The 23,802-nt window shown below is 30.4% G+C and overlaps 1 protein-coding gene across 3 annotated transcripts in view; it reads right to left on the bottom strand.

Moving 5' to 3' along the window:
- LOC131431823 (transient receptor potential-gamma protein) overlaps positions 1 to 23,802 on the bottom strand; it is a 399,703-nt gene that overhangs the window by 48,854 nt on the left and 327,047 nt on the right. For all 3 annotated transcript variants that reach the window (XM_058597720.1, XM_058597721.1, XM_058597723.1), the window contains exons 7-15: positions 20,559 to 20,689; positions 20,220 to 20,457; positions 20,006 to 20,148; positions 19,377 to 19,566; positions 19,041 to 19,223; positions 2,671 to 2,782; positions 2,470 to 2,592; positions 2,202 to 2,345; positions 1,828 to 1,967 (exon numbers count right to left, since the gene is read on the bottom strand). In XM_058597720.1, coding sequence (XP_058453703.1) covers positions 1,828 to 1,967; positions 2,202 to 2,345; positions 2,470 to 2,592; positions 2,671 to 2,782; positions 19,041 to 19,223; positions 19,377 to 19,566; positions 20,006 to 20,148; positions 20,220 to 20,457; positions 20,559 to 20,689 — 1,404 coding nt within the window. The remainder of the gene's footprint in view (positions 1 to 1,827; positions 1,968 to 2,201; positions 2,346 to 2,469; positions 2,593 to 2,670; positions 2,783 to 19,040; positions 19,224 to 19,376; positions 19,567 to 20,005; positions 20,149 to 20,219; positions 20,458 to 20,558; positions 20,690 to 23,802) is intronic.

Here is a 23,802-nt window from a genome sequence, read left to right as displayed (position 1 = left end):
AATCGTTGCAACTTACCATATGGTAATCGTCTTCTTCCGGACCGCCACATATTGAACAATTCGCCAATGACTCATCCATATCAGGAGAATTTGAAGCCATTTTTAGGTTAAGTCCGAGTAATTCTTTGATTTTGTTCGGAATTCTCCCAAGAAACTCTCGATGAAATCTGCCTCGTTTTAAAGCAGATCAAAGCTGCAAATTTATTTATGTTTAGTTTAAATGTATAAACGATCAATCAAATTCAACTCACAATTAGTTTCTTCTCTCCCTATTCAAATGACTAAGCACAATCCGTCCAAATTGTCAACCGAAATTGTCAACCAGTTTTAAATCTGCGTGTTTGATTTTAATTTGTAATATTTGTCTGTGCAGTCTTACTTCAACGTATAACTCACCTAAACTCCTTACTAGAAAGCCAAATACTTCCGTACTCCGCGTAGATATAAGTTTTATACCTGTAGTTTTGTTTTAGTCAAATACAACTAGTTATTTATCTGAATAGAATAATGAATTGTATACTGTTTACCTTTTAATTCTATTAATTTATAGATACCAATAAATTAATTAATAGAAACTATAAACTGGTTGAACAAATTAGCTTGATAATATATTCAAAACTGCAAACAATATCCAATAACTTCCAATTTCTGCCAAACCTATCTTCTATTTTGCCAGTAATGCCTTTTGACATTTATTTGCTTATTAACTTTCATCTATCTCTTTCTTAAATCTTTCATCACTCAACGGCAGTGTTGCCAAAGGTGTTATTCCAAACAATTATATTGTATGACATTGTATTATATTATTTCGTAATCTATTATATCATTTTATGTTATATTAATTTCATTACACTATGTTTCATTGTATTTATCAATATAAAACATTTTGCACGGGGGCGTAAAGGGGAGGGAGCATCAGGGCATCGGACGAATTGATGACTGGACGAGGGATTGTGGATAGCCAGCCCAAGTCACTTGAAGGAAACTTGTTTCCTTCTGAAGGTTTGAAATGAGTCTGACGCGCCCTTCTCAAACAAACCATCAGGCGGGTTCAAGCATGTATAGCGATATTCTTCATCCATGCACTGGATATTATGGTTGGAAGAGCATCTTTTATTCCCGCGGAATACGAGTAAGTGACTCTACTTACGTATCCGCCCAACCCTTTTTGTTCGCTTTTCGGTAACAGCTATAGTAAGAAGGTGAATGGATGAGTCATATCGGGGCTACTGTAAGTCTACCCGCATCCACTGGCAAGTCCTTGAACTGATGGTGGCTTCACTTCACATCACATCACATCACATAACTTCAGGCGTCTCTCTGCTACGATGGTAATCTTTGCAACATAGATTCAGGCGTTATGTTTTCAGTATTTTAAATGATTTAAGATTTCAAACATGAATTAAATGGAAAGGTGTGATGAACTTATTTTTTACGCGCTTTTAACTAATATCTCAAATGATGTACATTTGAATAGCAAAACAGTGAAAAGCACGACGATCAAGTAAACATTTTCAGTAGTTCTTGCTTTCTAGTGTCTACTTCTTGCCTTACCATTACTCTATTAAGCAACCCATCACATCACTTAAGGTAGAGGGTTCAAAGTGATATCCGGGTTGAAAATTGGAGCTACGAGCTTTGACAGAGATACATCCCTGAAGTAACGCATTTCCGAACCATGATTAATGTTCATGGGAGAAGGCTTATAGCTAATGGTTTCAGCAGTAACGGATTTCTTTCCGTGTACAATAGATTATATTTGATTAGTTTTGTTTTAAGTAAGTCGATGCAATATTCATCGTGGAAACTACCAATGCCAGCACTCACCTCGAAATAGGAAACAACTCGCAGGGCCACCGTCGCCACATACAACGAGTTGGTCACGAAATCTATCACATTCCACATATCGTTCACGTATTCCTGCAGCCCGACGTCCCACAGCTGCTTCACTTCGCTCCAGATCAATCCTATCCGGCCAAATGGTCGAATGGCCAAACATGGTTCATGCCAGTTCCGATTGGTTCGAGAAAAAGTGAAAACAAACGAACGATATTTGAATCGAATTAGTTTAGACCCTCTGTTTTCGGAAGGCTGGTAGACCGAATAGAGTAAAAACTTTTAATTGAATTTTAATTTTATTTCCGATCCGATGCACTTTTCCACTCATGGTATTTCTACCAACTGGGCCAAATTTCACTTACCGCTAACCCAGGACAGAATGAGCCACTCGACCAGCGTGGGACTCGCTCCCCTCTTTGTAGGCACTTCATCGTGGGTACTAAGTTCGGCTCCCCACACACCACCAATCACAGTTTCGATACGCTGCGAAGCCAACATTAACAGAACTAGAAGAAGGTGTCGAATTAGTCACCAAAGAGAAAAAAATTGCAAGGCGTCTCCATTGAACTATTATCACGCCAATGGAGACGCCTGGTATCGTTTTTTTTTTTGTTGTTTCGTTGCACTTACATAAAAAGGTAAAATACGATGCACTGTGGCAAATAAACTTTATAAAAGGTTTCCTCATAGTCTGGCCAAACGTTGAGTGCGGTGCGATGATGTAGGAAAAGGAGAACAGTGGAAATAGGATACCTGAAAATAAAAACAACCAGTCAAAACCGTAACCATAACCACACATCAAACCACGGAAACAGCATCCGAGACACTTACCGATTCGCACAATCTCCAGCGCTTGCAAGGCCATATTTTTTCTTCGGAAACCCGGAAGCCCTTCGTACCAGATACTGGCCAGCAGCTGCTGCACGTTGGGATGGGACACGAACTGGAAAGGGAGAAAGCGAAACAAACAGATATTAGACAGATGAAAGAGAGAGAGAGAGATGAAAACGACAGGCCAAAGGGGTAATAGAATCACTTCTTTCAATTGGGTTTGTTTGTGCCGTACGTACTGTGGAACCGATTTACGGTCCGTCCGCTGGTTGGCACGGATAATTTCATCCTTTCAACGCGGTATAACTTTCCGGTGGAATGGAGCGAAATTCTTGGCACTACCATCTCGATGTGCTTTCGTTCCGTAGTGGAAGCTGGCCGTCGGTCCGGACAGAGTTCAAGTTCACAAACAAAGCCCAGTTGTGTGAGTCTTTCAAAATGCTCCTCCACTCAAAAAAATCCATTCCAATTCCATCGGTTCAAGGACGACGCATATATCCTGGACCATGCCAAAACCAACGGGATCAACACCTTATTATTCAACCGCAAGCGCACAGCAAGTGCAAGTAGAGGAAAGTGGTAATGGTTATTTTAAAAACACAAGCAGGATCTGAGTTAAGCTCACTTCCGGTTAGACGACTGGGGACCGTTCCGACTAAAATGGGGAAGTAAAAGCTGTTGCTTTGTGTTGTGTTCCGTTTTAAATCATGCTTTAAAGAAAAGTTACGCTTTTCTAACACAGATTAATTTGCACTTCCAGTGCTAGAATGGCAAAAAGAACTCGAGAAAATGACATCCATCGCTAGCTATACTTCATTAATTTAAAGTTTAATGGAACTTGTAGAGTTGGTGAGAAAATTATGCATGTGGTTATTGTGGTTTTTATTTATTGCACAATTTGGTTGCGGATTTATTTCTGGCCATCTCAATTTTTTCTCTGTCTTTTCTCTATTTTTACTTTTTTTATTTATTATTTATTTATTACTATTTATTTTGGTTTACTATGTTTTTACTGTGAATTTGCTTTGGTTTTACTATGAATTTATTCTACCTTCACTCTGTCATTACTTTATCTTTACTATATTTTCACATGGTCTTTTGTCTATTTTTACTCTGTTCTTTCTCTGTATTCATTCTGTTTTTACTTTGTCTTTTCTCTGTCTTCTTTTCTTTGTCTTTTCTCTGTCGTTTCTCTGTCTTTATTATGTCTTTACTTTGTCTTTACTCTGTCTTAACTCCGTCATTAGTTTGTATTTACTCTGACTGTGCTCTGCTTTTACTCTGTCTATTCTCTATTTTTACTACGACTTTATCCTGTTTTTACTATGAATTCGTTTTGTTTTTACTCTGACTTTATTCTGCCTTCACCCTGTCGTTACTTTATCTCTACTCTATGTTTACTTTGTCTTATCTCTATTTTTACTCTGTCTTTATTCTGTGTTTAGTTTATCTATATTCTGTCTTAATTCCCTCATTACTCTGACTGTGCACTGTTTTTACTCTGCCTTCACTTTGTCATTTCTTTCTGACTTCGCTCTGTTTTTACTATGGCTTCATTCTGCCTTCACTCTGTCGTTACTCTATCGTCACTCTACTTTCGCAGTGTCTTTTCTCTATTTTTACTCTGTCTATACTTTATCTTTATTCGATATTTACTCTGAATTCGCATTGTTTTTACTCTGGCTTTATTCTATCTCTACTATACTTTCACATTGTTTGTCCTCTATTTTAGCTATGTCTTTATTCTGTTTTTACTCAGAATTCGCTTTGTTTTTACTCTGGCTTTAGTTTGTCGTTATTCTATTTTTAATCAATTTTTACTCTGTATTTGCTCTATTTTTACTCTGTCTTTATTGTGTTTTTACTATGAATATGCTTTGTTTTTGCTATTGCATTATTCTGCCTTCACCCTGTCGTTACTTTACTTTTACTCTTTTATGACACTCTCTTTCATTTATTTTTACTCCGTCTTTACTCTGTCTATACTTTGTTTTCATTCTGTTTTTACTCTGAATTCGTTTTGTTTTTACTCTGGTTTTATTCTGCCTTCACACTGCCGTTTTTTATCTTTACTCTATTTTCACATTGTCTTTCCTCTATTTTAGCTATGTCTTTATTCTGTTTTTACTCTGAATTCGCATTGTTTTTATGATGGCTTTATTCTGCCTTCACTCTGTCGTTACTCTATCGTCACTCTACTTTCACAGTGTCTATTTTATATTCTTACTCTGTCTTTACTCTGTCTATACTTTGTCTTTATTCTGTTTTTACTCTGACTTCGCATTGTTTTCATTATGGATTTATTCTGTCGTTTCTTTATTTTCACTTTGTCTTTACTCTGTCTGTTCTCTGTCTTCATTCTATCTTTATTCTATTTTACTCTCAACTAGCTTTGTTTTCACCATAGCTTAATTCTGCCTTCACTCTGTTGTCACTCTATCTTCACTATATTTTACTCTGTCATTATTTCTTTTTTTAATCTGAATTCGCTTTGTTTTTCCCAAATTATTATTCTGCCATCACTCTGTCGTTACTCTATTTTTACACCCACTTTTCTCTATTTTCACTCCGTCTTTACTCTGTCTATACTTTGTTTTTGTTCTGTTTTTACTCTGTTTTTACTTTGAATTCGCATTGGTTCTATTATGGCTTTATTCTGTCTTTTCCCTATTTTTACTTTGTCTTTACTCTGTCTGTTCTCTGTCTTTATTCTGTTTTTACTCTCAACTCGCTTTGTTTTCACTATAGCTTAATTCAGCCTTCACTCTGTCGTTACTCTATCTTTACTATATTTTTACTCTGTCTTTTCTGTAGTTTTACTCTGTCTTTATTGTGTTTGTACTCTGAATTCGCTTTGTTTTTGCTAAGGCATTATTCTGCCTTCACTCTTTTTTTACTCTATTTTGATACTCTCTTTTCTCTATTTTTATCCCGTCTTTACTCTGTCTACACTTTGTTTTAATTCTGTTTTTACGTTGAATTCGCAATGTTTTTATTATGGCTTTATTCTTTCTTTTCTCTATTTTTACTTTGTCTTTACTCTGTCTTTATTCTGTTCGTACTCTCAACTCGCTTTGTTTTCACTATAGCTTAATTCTGGCTTCACTCTGTCGTTACTCTATCTTTACTGTATTTTTACTCTGTCTTTATTGTCTTTTTACTCTGAATGCGCTTTGTTTCTGCTAAGTTATTATTCTACCATCACTCTGTCGTTACTCTATTTTTACAATCTCTTTTCTTTATTATTAATTCGTCTTAACTCTGTCTATACTTTGTGTTTATTCTGTTTTTACTCTGTGTTTAATTTGAATTCGAACTGTTTTATTATGGCTTTATTCTGTCTTTTCTCTATTTTTACTTTGTCTTTACTCTGTCTGATGTCTGTCTTTATTCTATCTCTCAACTCTTTACTCTCAACTCGCTTTGTTTTCACTACAGCTTAATTCTATCTTCACTCTGTCGTTACTCTGTCTTTACTATATTTTTACTCTGTCTTTATTGTTTTTTTTATTCTGAATTCGCTTTGTTTTTTCTAAGGCATTATTCTGCTTCACTTTGTCGTTACTCTATTTTTACTCTATTTTTACACTCTCTTTTCTCTATTTTTACTCCGTCTTTACTCTGTCTATACTTTGTTTTTATTCTGTTTTACTCTGAATTCGCTTAGTATTTACTCTGGATTTATTCTGCCTTCACTGTGCCGTTTTTCTATCTTTACTCTATTTTCACATTATCTTTCCTTTATTTTAACTTTGTCTCTATTCTGTTTTTATTCTGAATTCACATTGTTTTTATTAATTTGTCTTTACTCTATCTGTTCTCTGTCATTATTCTATCTTTATTCTGTTTTTACTCTCAACTAGCTTTGTTTTCACTATGGCTTAATTCTGCCTTCACCCTGTCGTTACTCTATCTTTGCTCTATTTTCAGAAAGTCTTTTCTCTATTTTTACTCTGTTTTTTCTCTGTCTTTATTCTTTTGTTACTCTGAATTTACTGGGTTTTAATTCTGACTTTATTCTGCCTTCACTCTGCCATTTTTCTATATTTACTCTATTTTCACGTTGTCTTTCCTCTATTCTTATTTTGTCTTTATTCTGTTTTTATTCTGTTTTTATTCTGTTTTTACTCTGAATTCGTTTTGCTTTTACTATGCCTTTTTAATTTCACTCTTCGTTACTCTATCTTTACTCTATTTTTACACTGTCTTTTCTCTATTTTCACTCTGTATTTGCTCTGTCTGTTCTCTGTCTTTACTTTGTCTTTATTCTGTATTAACTCCGTCATTATTCTGTCTTTACTCTGACTGTGCTCTGTTTTTACTCTGTCTTTACTTTTTTGATTTAAAAGATATTTTTATTCAGACCTATTTGTGTACAAGCTTTACGTGGCCGATAGAGCCGATTTTTTAAATAAATTTTTTTTTTTAGTTGGATCTCGTTGTCACTCTTGTCCAGTTTATCACATGGCTCACCGTAGTGAACAGCTCTTTGGTAATATTGACATGTGGCCATCTGATTGTCATAGGTAACAAGTGATTTGCACGGGATTCTTGTATCCTGACCCAATATCACATAAGAAGCATGCGGAACAAACGTACGCCATTTAGAATACAGGGGAAAAAATTCTTCTACTTTTCTTTTTCGATAGAGAGAATCTCTCCGTATTGTGACATAGTTTTGAGAATATAAGAATCGATGACGCTTGAGGGAAGATAATGCACACGCACTTCTATTGCACTATCTTCCATATATACTGGAATGTTGTACTTGATATTTTCATGCTCCACATAGTGCACATTATTATTGTCTTTAGCGAAATGAATTGCATCCAACTCTTTATAGAACTGGATATAAACAACATTATTGGTCTTATTGCATTAAAGTAAATGCACACGTTTAATGTCAAGATGCATTTGCTCCTTAAGCAAACCTTCAAGTTCTCGTATCGAAGGTCGAATTTTGCACTGCCTGAAGTCAACAACAATTGTATTCCTTCGTGTCGGCGGTAGCTTTTGTTCATTTCGTTCACTCATTTCGAGGTCGCTCTATTGTTCACTACACAATACTGTACTTGGTTTTTTCTGTCCCGAACGTAAGCTGTTTTGTTTTATTGACTGACTTGGATGAGATCTCTTGCTTTGAGTCTTTTTAGTCTTTTTAGTCTTTTTAGTCTTTTTAGTCTTTTTAGTCTTTTTAGTCTTTTTAGTCTTTTTAGTCTTTTTAGTCCTTATTAGTCTTTTTAATCTTTTTAGTCTTTTTAGTCCTTATTAGTCTTTTTAATCTTTTTAGTCTTTTTAGTCTTTTTAGTCTTTTTAGTCTTTTTAGTCTTTTTAGTCTTTTTAGTCTTTTTAGTCTTTTTAGTCTTTTTAGTCTTTTTAGTCTTTTTAGTCTTTTTAGTCTTTTTAGTCATTTTAGTCTTTTTAGTCTTTTTAGTCTTTTTAGTCATTTTAGTCTTTTTAGTCTTTTTAGTCTTTTTAGTCTTTTTAGTCTTTTTAGTCTTTTTAGTCTTTTTAGTCTTTTTAGTCTTTTTAGTCTTTTTAGTCTTTTTAGTCTTTTTAGTCTTTTTAGTCTTTTTAGTCCTTATTAGTCTTTTTAATCTTTTTAGTCTTTTTAGTCCTTATTAGTCTTTTTAATCTTTTTAGTCTTTTTAGTCTTGTTAGTCTTTTTAGTCTTGTTAGTCTTTTTAGTCTTTTTAGTCTTTTTAGTCTTTTTAGTCTTTTTAGTCTTTTTAGTCTTTTTAGTCTTTTTAGTCTTTTTAGTCTTTTTAGTCTTTTTAGTCATTTTAGTCTTTTTAGTCTTTTTAGTCTTTTTAGTCATTTTAGTCTTTTTAGTCTTTTTAGTCTTTTTAGTCTTTTTAGTCTTTTTAGTCTTTTTAGTCTTTTTAGTCTTTTTAGTCTTTTTAGTCTTTTTAGTCTTTTTAGTCTTTTTAGTCTTTTTAGTCTTTTTAGTCCTTTTAGTCTTTTTAGTCTTTTTAGTCATTTTAGTCTTTTTAGTCTTTTTAGTCTTTTTAGTCTTTTTAGTCTTTTTAGTCTTTTTAGTCTTTTTAGTCTTTTTAGTCTTTTTAGTCTTTTTAGTCTTTTTAGTCTTTTTAGTCTTTTTAGTCTTTTTAGTCTTTTTAGTCTTTTTAGTCTTTTTAGTCTTTTTAGTCTTTTTAGTCTTTTTAGTCTTTTTAGTCTTTTTAGTCTTTTTAGTCTTTTTAGTCTTTTTAGTCTTTTTAGTCTTTTTAGTCATTTTAGTCTTTTTAGTCTTTTTAGTCTTTTTAGTCTTTTTAGTCTTTTTAGTCTTTTTAGTCTTTTTAGTCTTTTTAGTCATTTTAGTCTTTTTAGTCTTTTTAGTCTTTTTAGTCTTTTTAGTCTTTTTAGTCTTTTTAGTCTTTTTAGTCTTTTTAGTCATTTTAGTCTTTTTAGTCTTTTTAGTCTTTTTAGTCTTTTTAGTCTTTTTAGTCTTTTTAGTCTTTTTAGTCTTTTTAGTCTTTTTAGTCTTTTTAGTGTTTTTAGTCTTTTTAGTCTTTTTAGTCTTTTTAGTCTTTTTAGTCTTTTTGGTCTTTTTAGTCTTTTTAGTCCTTATTAGTCTTTTTAATCTTTTTAGTCTTTTTAGTCTTTTTAGTCTTTTTAGTCTTTTTGGTCTTTTTAGTCTTTTTAGTCTTTTTAGTCTTTTTAGTCTTTTTAGTCTTTTTAGTCTTTTTAGTCTTTTTAGTCTTTTTAGTCTTTTTAGTCTTTTTAGTCTTTTTAGTCTTTTTAGTCCTTATTAGTCTTTTTAATCTTTTTAGTCTTTTTAGTCCTTATTAGTCTTTTTAATCTTTTTAGTCTTTTTAGTCTTTTTAGTCTTTTTAGTCTTTTTAGTCTTTTTAGTCTTTTTAGTCGTTTTAGCCCTTATTAGTCTTTTTAATCTTTTTAGTCTTTTTAGTCCTTATTAGTCTTTTTAATCTTTTTAGTCTTTTTAGTCTTTTTAGTCTTTTTAGTCTTTTTAGTCTTTTTAGTCTTTTTAGTCTTTTTAGTCTTTTTAGTCTTTTTAGTCTTTTTAGTCTTTTTAGTCTTTTTAGTCTTTTTAGTCTTTTTAGTCTTTTTAGTCTTTTTAGTCTTTTTAGTCTTTTTAGTCTTTTTAGTCTTTTTAGTCTTTTTAGTCTTTTTAGTCTTTTTAGTCTTTTTAGTCTTTTTAGTCTTTTTAGTCTTTTTAGTCTTTTTAGTCTTTTTAGTCTTTTTAGTCTTTTTAGTCCTTATTAGTCTTTTTAATCTTTTTAGTCTTTTTAGTCTTTTTAGTCTTTTTAGTCTTTTTAGTCTTTTTAGTCTTTTTAGTCTTTTTAGTCTTTTTAGTCTTTTTAGTCTTTTTAGTCTTTTTAGTCTTTTTAGTCTTTTTAGTCTTTTTAGTCTTTTTAGTCTTTTTAGTCTTTTTAGTCTTTTTAGTCTTTTTAGTCTTTTTAATCTTTTTAGTCTTTTTAGTCTTTTTAGTCTTTTTAGTCTTTTTAGTCTTTTTAGTCTTTTTAGTCTTTTTAGTCTTTTTAGTCTTTTTAGTCTTTTTAGTCTTTTTAGTCTTTTTAGTCTCTTTAGTCTTTTTAGTCTTTTTAGTCTTTTTAGTCTTTTTAGTCTTTTTAGTCTTTTTAGTCTTTTTAGTCTTTTTAGTCTTTTTAGTCATTTTAGTCTTTTTAGTCTTTTTAGTCTTTTTAGTCTTTTTAGTCTTTTTAGTCTTTTTAGTCTTTTTAGTCTTTTTAGTCTTTTTAGTCTTTTTAGTCTTTTTAGTCTTTTTAGTCTTTTTAGTCTTTTTAGTCTTTTTAGTCTTTTTAGTCTTTTTAGTCTTTTTAGTCTTTTTAGTCTTTTTAGTCTTTTTAGTCTTTTTAGTCTTTTTAGTCTTTTTAGTCTTTTTAGTCTTTTTAGTCTTTTTAGTCTTTTTAGTCTTTTTAGTCATTTTAGTCTTTTTAGTCTTTTTAGTCTTTTTAGTCATTTTAGTCTTTTTAGTCTTTTTAGTCTTTTTAGTCTTTTTAGTCTTTTTAGTCTTTTTAGTCTTTTTAGTCTTTTTAGTCTTTTTAGTCTTTTTAGTCTTTTTAGTCTTTTTAGTCTTTTTAGTCTTTTTAGTCATTTTAGTCTTTTTAGTCTTTTTAGTCTTTTTAGTCTTTTTAGTCTTTTTAGTCTTTTTAGTCTTTTTAGTCTTTTTAGTCTTTTTAGTCTTTTTAGTCTTTTTAGTCTTTTTAGTCTTTTTAGTCTTTTTAGTCTTTTTAGTCTTTTTAGTCTTTTTAGTCTTTTTAGTCCTTATTAGTCTTTTTAATCTTTTTAGTCTTTTTAGTCTTTTTAGTCTTTTTAGTCTTTTTAGTCTTTTTAGTCTTTTTAGTCTTTTTAGTCTTTTTAGTCTTTTTAGTCTTTTTAGTCTTTTTAGTCTTTTTAGTCTTTTTAGTCTTTTTAGTCTTTTTAGTCTTTTTAGTCTTTTTAGTCTTTTTAGTCTTTTTAGTCTTTTTAGTCCTTATTAGTCTTTTTAATCTTTTTAGTCTTTTTAGTCCTTATTAGTCTTTTTAATCTTTTTAGTCTTTTTAGTCTTTTTAGTCTTTTTAGTCTTTTTAGTCTTTTTAGTCTTTTTAGTCTTTTTAGTCTTTTTAGTCTTTTTAGTCTTTTTAGTCTTTTTAGTCTTTTTAGTCTTTTTAGTCTTTTTAGTCTTTTTAGTCTTTTTAGTCTTTTTAGTCTTTTTAGTCTTTTTAGTCTTTTTAGTCTTTTTAGTCTTTTTAGTCTTTTTAGTCTTTTTAGTCTTTTTAGTCTTTTTAGTCTTTTTAGTCTTTTTAGTCTTTTTAGTCTTTTTAGTCTTTTTAGTCTTTTTAGTCTTTTTAGTCTTTTTAGTCTTCTTAGTCTTTTAAGTCTTTTTAGTCTTTTTAGTCTTTTTAATCTTTTTAGTCTTTTTAGTCTTTTCAGTATTTTTAGTTCTTATAGTATTTTCAGTTTATCATTATTTTTAGTATATTTTAGTATAATACGAATACACTAATATACTAAAAATACTTTATATTAATAGTATTTTTAGTGATTGTAGTATTTTTAGCATTTAAAGTATTTAAAGTAGTTGTAGTCTTTTTAGTAGTTCTAGTAGTTTTATTGTTTACACTATTGAAATTGTTTTGCAGTATTTCGTTCAATTTTTTTAGCATTTTTGTATTTTTAGTGCTCAATGCATTTTTTGTGTTTCCAGTTTTTCAGTATTTTTGACATTTATTTTTGTACATAGTTTTTTGATATTTTTGGTGTACTTTCAGCTTCTTGTTATTTTAAATGTTTCTAGTAATTTTAGTAGTTTTAAGTACATTTTCTGTATTCAAAGTGAATTTTATATTTTTTGTATATAATTATTTTAAGCACTTTTAGTATTTTTGGCATATGTATTTTCAGTATGTTCAAATATTTTTGAGTATTTTTCTGTGTTTTTAGTATACTCAGTAATTTGAGTATTTTTGGTATTTACAGTACTTTTAATAGTTGTAGCGTATTGATAATTTTTAGTTTTTTAATATTTTAAATATTTTTCTCTTTTTAGTATTTTTAGTAATCTTAGTAATTTTTGTGTTTTCAGTATGTTTACTATTTTCAGTATATATTTATTTTCTAATTACTTTTAGTACTGCAATTATTTTTTTATATTTTTATTATTGTTATTTTTAGCAGTTGATTTGTTATGTAATTTTAGTATATATGATGTCTTCTCAATATTTTGGATACATGAAATATTTTTTGTGTTTTCAGTATTATTATCATTCCGATATTTTTAATGTTTATAGCATTTGATATCTCAAATATTTGAAGTATATCAAATATTTCAAGTATTTAAAGTATTTAAAGTATTTCAAGTATTTCAAGTATTTCAAGTATATCAAGTATTTCAAGTATTTCAAGTATTTCAAGTATTTCAAGTATTGCAAGTATTCCAAGTATTCCAAGTATTCCAAGTATTCCAAGTATTCCAAGTATTTCAAGTATTTCAAGTATTTCAAGTATTTCAAGTATTTCAAGTATTTCAAGTATTTCAAGTATTTCAAGTATTTCAAGTATTTCAAGTATTTCAAGTATTTCAAGTATTTCAAGTATTTCAAGTATTTCAAGTATTTCAAGTATTTCAAGTATTTCAAGTATTTCAAGTATTTCAAGTATTTCAAGTATTTCAAGTATTTCAAGTATTTCAAGTATTTCAAGTATTTCAAGTATTTCAAGTATTTCAAGTATTTCAAGTATTTCAAGTATTTCAAGTATTTCAAGTATTTCAAGTATTTCAAGTATTTCAAGTATTTCAAGTATTTCAAGTATTTCAAGTATTTCAAGTATTTCAAGTATTTCAAGTATTTCAAGTATTTCAAGTATTTCAAGTATTTCAAGTATTTCAAGTATTTCAAGTATTTCAAGTATTTCAAGTATTTCAAGTATTTCAAGTATTTCAAGTATTTCAAGTATTTCAAGTATTTCAAGTATTTCAAGTATTTCAAGTATTTCAAGTATTTCAAGTATTTCAAGTATTTCAAGTATTTCAAGTATTTCAAGTATTTCAAGTATTTCAAGTATTTCAAGTATTTCAAGTATTTCAAGTATTTCAAGTATTTCAAGTATTTCAAGTATTTCAAGTATTTCAAGTATTTCAAGTATTTCAAGTATTTCAAGTATTTCAAGTATTTCAAGTATTTCAAGTATTTCAAGTATTTCAAGTATTTCAAGTATTTCAAGTATTTCAAGTATTTCAAGTATTTCAAGTATTTCAAGTATTTCAAGTATTTCAAGTATTTCAAGTATTTCAAGTATTTCAAGTATTTCAAGTATTTCAAGTATTTCAAGTATTTCAAGTATTTCAAGTATTTCAAGTATTTCAAGTATTTCAAGTATTTCAAGTATTTCAAGTATTTCAAGTATTTCAAGTATTTCAAGTATTTCAAGTATTTCAAGTATTTCAAGTATTTCAAGTATTTCAAGTATTTCAAGTATTTCAAGTATTTCAAGTATTTCAAGTATTTCAAGTATTTCAAGTATTTCAAGTATTTCAAGTATTTCAAGTATTTCAAGTATTTCAAGTATTTCAAGTATTTCAAGTATTTCAAGTATTTCAAGTATTTCAAGTATTTCAAGTATTTCAAGTATTTCAAGTATTTCAAGTATTTCAAGTATTTCAAGTATTTCAAGTATTTCAAGTATTTCAAGTATTTCAAGTATTTCAAGTATTTCAAGTATTTCAAGTAATTCAAATATTTCAAGTATTTCAAGTATTTCAAGTATTTCAAGTATTTCAAGTATTTCAAGTATTTCAAGTATTTCAAGTATTTCAAGTATTTCAAGTATTTCAAGTATTTCAAGTATTTCAAGTATTTCAAGTATTTCAAGTATTTCAAGTATTTCAAGTATTTCAAGTATTTCAAGTATTTCAAGTATTTCAAGTATTTCAAGTATTTCAAGTATTTCAAGTATTTCAAGTATTTCAAGTATTTCAAGTATTTCAAGTATTTCAAGTATTTCAAGTATTTCAAGTATTTCAAGTATTTCAAGTATTTCAAGTATTTCAAGTATTTCAAGTATTTCAAGTATTTCAAGTATTTCAAGTATTTCAAGTATTTCAAGTATTTCAAGTATTTCAAGTATTTCAAGTATTTCAAGTATTTCAAGTATTTCAAGTATTTCAAGTATTTCAAGTATTTCAAGTATTTCAAGTATTTCAAGTATTTCAAGTATTTCAAGTATTTCAAGTATTTCAAGTATTTCAAGTATTTCAAGTATTTCAAGTATTTCAAGTATTTCAAGTATTTCAAGTATTTCAAGTATTTCAAGTATTTCAAGTATTTCAAGTATTTCAAGTATTTCAAGTATTTCAAGTATTTCAAGTATTTCAAGTATTTCAAGTATTTCAAGTATTTCAAGTATTTCAAGTATTTCAAGTATTTCAAGTATTTCAAGTATTTCAAGTAATTCAAATATTTCAAGTATTTCAAGTATTTCAAGTATTTCAAGTATTTCAAGTATTTCAAGTATTTCAAGTATTTCAAGTATTTCAAGTATTTCAAGTATTTCAAGTATTTCAAGTATTTCAAGTATTTCAAGTATTTCAAGTATTTCAAGTATTTCAAGTATTTCAAGTATTTCAAGTATTTCAAGTATTTCAAGTATTTCAAGTATTTCAAGTATTTCAAGTATTTCAAGTATTTCAAGTATTTCAAGTATTTCAAGTATTTCAAGTATTTCAAGTATTTCAAGTATTTCAAGTATTTCAAGTATTTCAAGTATTTCAAGTATTTCAAGTATTTCAAGTATTTCAAGTATTTCAAGTATTTCAAGTATTTCAAGTATTTCAAGTATTTCAAGTATTTCAAGTATTTCAAGTATTTCAAGTATTTCAAGTATTTCAAGTATTTCAAGTATTTCAAGTAATTCAAATATTTCAAGTATTTCAAGTATTTCAAGTATTTCAAGTATTTCAAGTATTTCAAGTATTTCAAGTATTTCAAGTATTTCAAGTATTTCAAGTATTTCAAGTATTTCAAGTATTTCAAGTATTTCAAGTATTTCAAGTATTTCAAGTATTTCAAGTATTTCAAGTATTTCAAGTATTTCAAGTATTTCAAGTATTTCAAGTATTTCAAGTATTTCAAGTATTTCAAGTATTTCAAGTATTTCAAGTATTTCAAGTATTTCAAGTATTTCAAGTATTTCAAGTATTTCAAGTATTTCAAGTATTTCAAGTATTTCAAGTATTTCAAGTATTTCAAGTATTTCAAGTATTTCAAGTATTTCAAGTATTTCAAGTATTTCAAGTATTTCAAGTATTTCAAGTATTTCAAGTATTTCAAGTATTTCAAGTATTTCAAGTATTTCAAGTATTTCAAGTATTTCAAGTATTTCAAGTATTTCAAGTATTTCAAGTATTTCAAGTATTTCAAGTATTTCAAGTATTTCAAGTATTTCAAGTATTTCAAGTATTTCAAGTATTTCAAGTATTTCAAGTATTTCAAGTATTTCAAGTATTTCAAGTATTTCAAGTATTTCAAGTATTTCAAGTATTTCAAGTATTTCAAGTATTTCAAGTATTTCAAGTATTTCAAGTATTTCAAGTATTTCAAGTATTTCAAGTATTTCAAGTATTTCAAGTATTTCAAGTATTTCAAGTATTTCAAGTATTTCAAGTATTTCAAGTATTTCAAGTAATTCAAATATTTCAAGTATTTCAAGTATTTCAAGTATTTCAAGTATTTCAAGTATTTCAAGTATTTCAAGTATTTCAAGTATTTCAAGTAATTCAAATATTTCAAATATTTCAAGTATTTCAAGTATTTCAAGTATTTCAAGTATTTCAAGTATTTCAAGTAATTCAAATATTTCAAATATTTCAAGTATTTCAAGTATTTCAAGTATTTCAAGTATTTCAAGTATTTCAAGTATTTCAAGTATTTCAAGTATTTCAAGTATTTCAAGTATTTCAAGTATTTCAAGTATTTCATGTATTTCAAGTATTTCAAGTATTTCAAGTATTTCAAGTATTTCAAGTATTTCAAGTATTCCAAGTATTTCAAGTATTTCAAGTATTTCAAGTATTTCAAGTATTTCAAGTATTTCAAGTATTTCAAGTATTTCAAGTATTTCAAGTATTTCAAGTATTTCAAGTATTTCAAGTATTTCAAGTATTTCAAGTATTTCAAGTATTTCAAGTATTTCAAGTATTTCAAGTATTTCAAGTATTTCAAGTATTTCAAGTATTTCAAGTATTTCAAGTATTTCAAGTATTTCAAGTATTTCAAGTATTTCAAGTATTTCAAGTATTTCAAGTAATTCAAATATTTCAAGTATTTCAAGTATTTCAAGTATTTCAAGTATTTCAAGTATTTCAAGTATTTCAAGTATTTCAAGTATTTCAAGTATTTCAAGTATTTCAAGTATTTCAAGTATTTCAAGTATTTCAAGTATTTCAAGTATTTCAAGTATTTCAAGTATTTCAAGTATTTCAAGTATTTCAAGTATTTCAAGTATTTCAAGTATTTCAAGTATTTCAAGTATTTCAAGTATTTCAAGTATTTCAAGTATTTCAAGTATTTCAAGTATTTCAAGTATTTCAAGTATTTCAAGTATTTCAAGTAATTCAAATATTTCAAGTATTTCAAGTATTTCAAGTATTTCAAGTATTTCAAGTATTTCAAGTAATTCAAATATTTCAAGTATTTCAAGTATTTCAAGTATTTCAAGTATTTCAAGTATTTCAAGTATTTCAAGTATTTCAAGTAATTCAAATATTTCAAGTATTTCAAGTATTTCAAGTATTTCAAGTATTTCAAGTATTTCAAGTATTTCAAGTATTTCAAGTATTTCAAGTATTTCAAGTATTTCAAGTATTTCAAGTATTTCAAGTATTTCAAGTATTTCAAGTATTTCAAGTATTTCAAGTATTTCAAGTATTTCAAGTATTTCAAGTATTTCAAGTAATTCAAATATTTCAAGTATTTCAAGTATTTCAAGTATTTCAAGTATTTCAAGTATTTCAAGTATTTCAAGTATTTCAAGTATTTCAAGTATTTCAAGTATTTCAAGTATTTCAAGTATTTCAAGTATTTCAAGTATTTCAAGTATTTCAAGTATTTCAAGTATTTCAAGTATTTCAAGTATTTCAAGTATTTCAAGTATTTCAAGTATTTCAAGTATTTCAAGTATTTCAAGTATTTCAAGTATTTCAAGTATTTCAAGTATTTCAAGTATTTCAAGTATTTCAAGTATTTCAAGTATTTCAAGTATTTCAAGTATTTCAAGTATTTCAAGTATTTCAAGTATTTCAAGTATTTCAAGTATTTCAAGTATTTCAAGTATTTCAAGTATTTCAAGTATTTCAAGTATTTCAAGTATTTCAAGTATTTCAAGTATTTCAAGTATTTCAAGTATTTCAAGTATTTCAAGTATTTCAAGTATTTCAAGTATTTCAAGTAATTCAAATATTTCAAGTATTTCAAGTATTTCAAGTATTTCAAGTATTTCAAGTAATTCAAATATTTCAAGTATTTCAAATATTTCAAGTATTTCAAGTATTTCAAGTATTTCAAGTATTTCAAGTATTTCAAGTAATTCAAATATTTCAAATATTTCAAGTATTTCAAGTATTTCAAGTATTTCAAGTATTTCAAGTATTTCAAGTATTTCAAGTATTTCAAGTATTTCAAGTATTTCAAGTATTTCAAGTATTTCAAGTATTTCAAGTATTTCAAGTAATTCAAATATTTCAAGTATTTCAAGTATTTCAAGTATTTCAAGTATTTCAAGTATTTCAAGTATTTCAAGTATTTCAAGTATTTCAAGTAATTCAAATATTTCAAATATTTCAAGTATTTCAAGTATTTCAAGTATTTCAAGTATTTCAAGTATTTCAAGTAATTCAAATATTTCAAATATTTCAAGTATTTCAAGTATTTCAAGTATTTCAAGTATTTCAAGTATTTCAAGTATTTCAAGTATTTCAAGTATTTCAAGTATTTCAAGTATTTCAAGTATTTCAAGTATTTCATGTATTTCAAGTATTTCAAGTATTTCAAGTATTTCAAGTATTTCAAGTATTTCAAGTATTCCAAGTATTTCAAGTATTTCAAGTATTTCAAGTATTTCAAGTATTTCAAGTATTTCAAGTATTTCAAGTATTTCAAGTATTTCAAGTATTTCAAGTATTTCAAGTATTTCAAGTATTTCAAGTATTTCAAGTATTTCAAGTATTTCAAGTATTTCAAGTATTTCAAGTATTTCAAGTATTTCAAGTATTTCAAGTATTTCAAGTATTTCAAGTATTTCAAGTATTTCAAGTATTTCAAGTATTTCAAGTATTTCAAGTATTTCAAGTATTTCAAGTAATTCAAATATTTCAAGTATTTCAAGTATTTCAAGTATTTCAAGTATTTCAAGTATTTCAAGTATTTCAAGTATTTCAAGTATTTCAAGTATTTCAAGTATTTCAAGTATTTCAAGTATTTCAAGTATTTCAAGTATTTCAAGTATTTCAAGTATTTCAAGTATTTCAAGTATTTCAAGTATTTCAAGTATTTCAAGTAATTCAAATATTTCAAGTATTTCAAGTATTTCAAGTATTTCAAGTATTTCAAGTATTTCAAGTATTTCAAGTATTTCAAGTATTTCAAGTATTTCAAGTATTTCAAGTATTTCAAGTATTTCAAGGATTTCAAGTATTTCAAGTATTTTAAGTGTCTTAAATCTTCTGTTTTCTGGCTGCTGTCTTTAGCTCCTACCCGCGCCATATTTTTCAAGAATTGTTTACTTCAAAAATGCTAGCAAACCCCATACAAGAATTTTTCTATCCTGTTACCGAATTGGCGAAACAAAACGAGAAGCGCGAAACTCACATAAAACCCTCTTGTACCACATTCAAGTGCAATTAGAAAGATTATTACCTTCTTCTGTCTCAGTTTCACCGCCAGCTTCAGTCGGTTTAGGTGCATTCGGTCGCCGTGCTCGAATGCCGGTCCGGTCGGGTCATGGTTTAATAGCACCTCCAGTTCGTGCGAGGACCGGGTGTGATCCAGTAGAGCGGTTGCGAAATCCTGACACTGGCGCCTCAGCTCCTGATACTCATTCTGGTCATAATAAAATGCAATAAAAGAAGGTATAAATTTGTTAATTTCCTGCTACTACTAATGGGAAGTCGATTGTTGTATTGTACCTTGTGAATTTTACTATCAGTTTTGTCATATTTTTTGTTTTTCATTTTTTTTCCCTAAATAACTCACCTTAAACTCATGTTCGAGGAAGCTCAACCGGCGCAGTTCCCAGCTCAGCTCGAACGCCGTCAGGATGGGATCCTTGGATGACAGGGCCACCAGCGACGGGCTTGCCAGGGCCCGGTACGCATTAATGCGAGACCGAGAATGCCGCAGGGAATCTTCCTGGCGTGACGTGACGCAGTCATCACAGCCGCATCTAACGGGAATCGAAAGACAACGGACAAAATCAGCCGTAGAGAAATCACCAGAAAACGAAATATCAATCAATAATCAGAAAAAAAAAACAACTGGCGTGACAGGTTGTTGCTTTCGTCGGTCCTTGAGTGGGGAAGGAGAGACGATACCGAAACTGTGCCAGCGAAAGAGACTGTTATTTTTTTCTAAGAAAAAATACATCAACGAAACCGAATTAAAAAAGTTTTCCGTTTGGAGATGTAACACTGATGTGCCACTTTTGAAGATTTCTCTTGCTTCGATATTCCCGGAGGTGGAAGGATGAAGACAGGACTTTGTTTTGAGGGACAACTTTCGAACAAAACAGTGGAAAACAGTTGCAGTCCTTCTAGGAATGGCTCGTCTGACCAACTGATGCTGATATTGATATCCATATATTTGGAATCCATTTCTCAACTTACCGAACATCGTGTGGCATCGGCAACGTGGCACCTCGATCCAGCAGAATTTTGATGATTTCGTAGTTATCTCGGTGTGCGGCTAGAATCAGTGGTGTAATATCCGGCGTGAAAGTCGCCGTGTCCGGATGGAGCGCTTCCCAGCTCTGTGGAAGATAAAAAACAAATAAAGCATCCATGCTGATGATCCAAGGCCCTTCCCTGTCCCCTCACTTACATGCGGATCCCCATTTTTGTGACAGCTGTCTTCGTGGTCCAGCAGTACCTCAACCGCTTCGACAAACTCCTCCGAGATAGCGTGCAGCAGGGCGTCCTTCGTGTCCACCCGATGATTGATGAGCAGTTCCACCATCTCCAGATTCTCGTTGTCGATGGCCATCAGCAGGGCGGACCGACCGAGCGGATCGACACAGTTAATGTTGATATGTCCCTCGGCTTCGACCTTTTCCAGTATGCTGTGGAAGGGAACGGGAACGGAATGGCATGTGGTCAAATCATGATACCAAAACTCAACAAGCTACAACACAAAGCGCCATAACGCAAAGTGGCATCATACCGTCGGGTGCTGGCCACATCGCCACGTTCAACCGCGAGCAGAAATTTCTTCTCATCCAGCGATAAGGCCGCAATCTCCTGGTGCGGTCGAACCACATTTTCCTCCTCCATCATGCCGTGGATGCTGTGTCTCTGTGGAGGGATGTAACATTCATCAGTAGTGTAACGGAAAGTGGATCAACTGCGACAAAGCTTTTAATAACGCTCGACTAGTTTGCCGCACCGTGGAATTATCTCCCGTTGATGGAATGGTGATGCGGGCTGGTGATTCCGTGTCTCAACCAAGTGTCATGAACATGTCATACATGCAATCATGAAACAAAGAGTTCACTCAATTAGCCGGAAAGTGGTGAGTTTTATAGAATGGCCAGTTTCGATTTTAATTAGTTCCACCATTCCTAAGGATTTTGACGAGTCCGTTTAGCCTCGGCACGCTAAACGCCCAGTCGTAAAAATACCCATAAGTTTCAAAACTGAATTTTAATCATTCCAACGATTTTCAATGCTATTCAGACACAATGATGTTGTTTTAATACCGGTTCGAGCGTAAAAAACCCGCCGTAATTTCGCAAATTCCATTTTGTAACTGTTGCCTATCAACCCTGGCAGAGGCTACTTTTTGTCCAACCGAATCAGAATGTCAAAAGCGTGTGAAAGGCGGCGTTTTCGTTACCGAACAGAACATAGCAAGCCATGCTCGTAGGACCGCGCTTTAAAATTATCTATCAAACTTCGACCGCGGCATTTGGTGTATTTGTTTTAAGCCAAGAGTGTCCCAATAAACTTTTGCTTCTGATAGGCACTTTTTACACAGAGTTTCATTGAAGCGATTCATTTTATTACCTTAATTAATCTACTGAAATTTTCTTCCTATGACTTTGCTGGTTGCTCAATTATTCCACTCGTTAGACGGAATTAATAAACAGTACGCTTCTGAGAGCAGAAACGGGGTGTAATTTGGAAAATTTTATGGCTCGACAAATTCAGTTCGTATGATGGATCAATGGGGTGACAATTAATTTCAATTTCCTGCTTGGTATTCCTTGTACGGTCCTACGAGAATGGTATGAATATTTATACGCAATATTGCAATACAGGAATAACACCTCTAGTTTCCAGTGTTCGGAAAGTTGCATTTGCACCCTATTTGTTTATTTTGTTTCTGTCAAACTTGCTCTCCAACAGGCATAAAACTTCCTCGTCTTTTGCATCAACAGATTGCGGTTATCCAAACGACACATTTTTCTTATACTTAATGCATTATTATTAATACTAATCAGACTAAAATTATCTTATTATGAAGAAGATCTGTTACAAAAACTGCCTTGCAAACATCGCGGCATTCACATCTGGCTTGGTAACTCGGAAGACTCAAAGGGTTTCTCCATGGAAGACGACGCAAAACGCGAAACGGAAAAATTTGCGTTGGATTGTTTCGATATGTTGGATGCCGTTTTGATAGTAAGATGACCAGATAACCGAAGCATACTCAAAGTGCTTTCAAGCAGTGTATATCTTCAAAGTCTTTAGTAACGCGTAAAATGAATCCTAACTGCTTAGAGGCTTCGGAGATGCTAAATTCCATATGCTCCTTGGAATTTAACTTAAAATATAAACGGACGCCCAGTTCTTTTACCGATGATCTGCGTTCGACAATAGTTTGAGAAATATTACAGTCAAATTTGACTGAAGATTGTTTACGAGGCATTCAAAACCATTCTGTTGATGTGACACCAATTTGTCAACTTATTCAATTACTCCTGTAAGAGCTCAGCAAAACATAATTTCATGTACTTGATTGAAAAATTTAAATCGTTGAGATTATGTAGAAATATGACCGGTCCAAGGTGGCTTCCTTGAGGCACTCCAGAGGTAACGCCGTCTCCTATTTTCACTATCATTTCGCGGCCAGATAGATAGGATTTCCGAAGGTACGCGGTTTTCTTTACGCGAATTTCCGAAGTTTTTGCGCGGTACGTATCCTCCGCGTAAAAAGAGACCTCAGTGAATTAGTTTTAAATTTTCAACCTGCATTCTGTGACTAAATTGTGAAACGGAATATTAAAACAAATTTCCAAACCTTAAAAAAAGTTCAGAATCAAAGTTTAAGGGATCCTCGTAAAATATCTAAAATTGAATAATAGAATACTGTTGACGTTTAACTAACATTGATATACAGATAGATTACGATTGTTTAAACTTTACGCTGATTGTATAAAAAATTCATTCAGGCTTTGTCTAAAGTAGTGCTTCAATCTAGATTTAAATATGGTACGGATGTTAATTTGTTGTATGTCAAGAGGAAGTGCATTAAATTTTGTAGGACCAACAAACAGAATACGCCTTTGGCCCAGAGTTGTGGTTGTTCGAATGCGTTGCAAGTTGCCATCACGGCACGTTTGGAGTTGAAAACTGTATGTTACGATGTGTCGTGGCATACAAGGTGTCATGAACGAACAACAAGGTTTGCATGCCACATAAGTAAGCTATTGGTAAAGCATTATGAGCCTGGTCGGAGTACAATGAAAACGTAGAGAACAGCAGAGGTCTTTTAAAAATCGTTTCAAGACACCTATTCTGAAGATATCGTAATTTTTTCAGGTGAGAACTAGCTGCACGGCCCCAGAACGATACAAGATAATTAAGTGCACGCCGAGGAACATATGAACGCACTCTCCAGATGATGATGAGTCCAAGATAACGTAGGGTCAAGATGTATGCCCAGGTATTTAAAGCATTTTACATTTTCAATCACGTAATCTGTTAGCTTCGGATTGTCATGAATTGGTAGCACTTTTCGCATGGAACGAAAAATCATATATTTCTTTTTAAGTAGATTCAATAACAATAAATTAGCGTTGAAATATTTGTCAAGAACATCTAGGTCACTGTTCATCGAGCTTATAATGGTACTGATATTATGATGGGGATAAAATAAGGCTGTATCATCGGCAAAGAGTCTTGGAGTACCGTTAAGATTCAAGTTGCCTAAATCATTTATGTATAAGAGAAATAATAGAGGTCCTATATTACTACCTTGTGGTACACCAATTTTCGTAGGAATGAGGTTGCCATCAATGGATACCAATTGTTGCCTATTTGTCAAGTAATTACGAATAACGCTGTTGGCAATGCCTCTGATACCATAACATTCGAGCTTTTCAAGTAAAATCGTGTGGTTTAACGTGTCAAAAGCTTGTTTAAGGTCAAGAAATAAGGCACCGACAATATTCTTACGATCTATT

This window comes from Malaya genurostris, chromosome 2 (genome assembly GCF_030247185.1).
Source record: "Malaya genurostris strain Urasoe2022 chromosome 2, Malgen_1.1, whole genome shotgun sequence".
Classification (NCBI taxonomy): domain Eukaryota; kingdom Metazoa; phylum Arthropoda; class Insecta; order Diptera; family Culicidae; genus Malaya; species Malaya genurostris.
The sequence above is the reverse complement of the archived record's forward strand: the minus strand, read 5'-3'. Positions and strand labels throughout refer to the sequence as shown.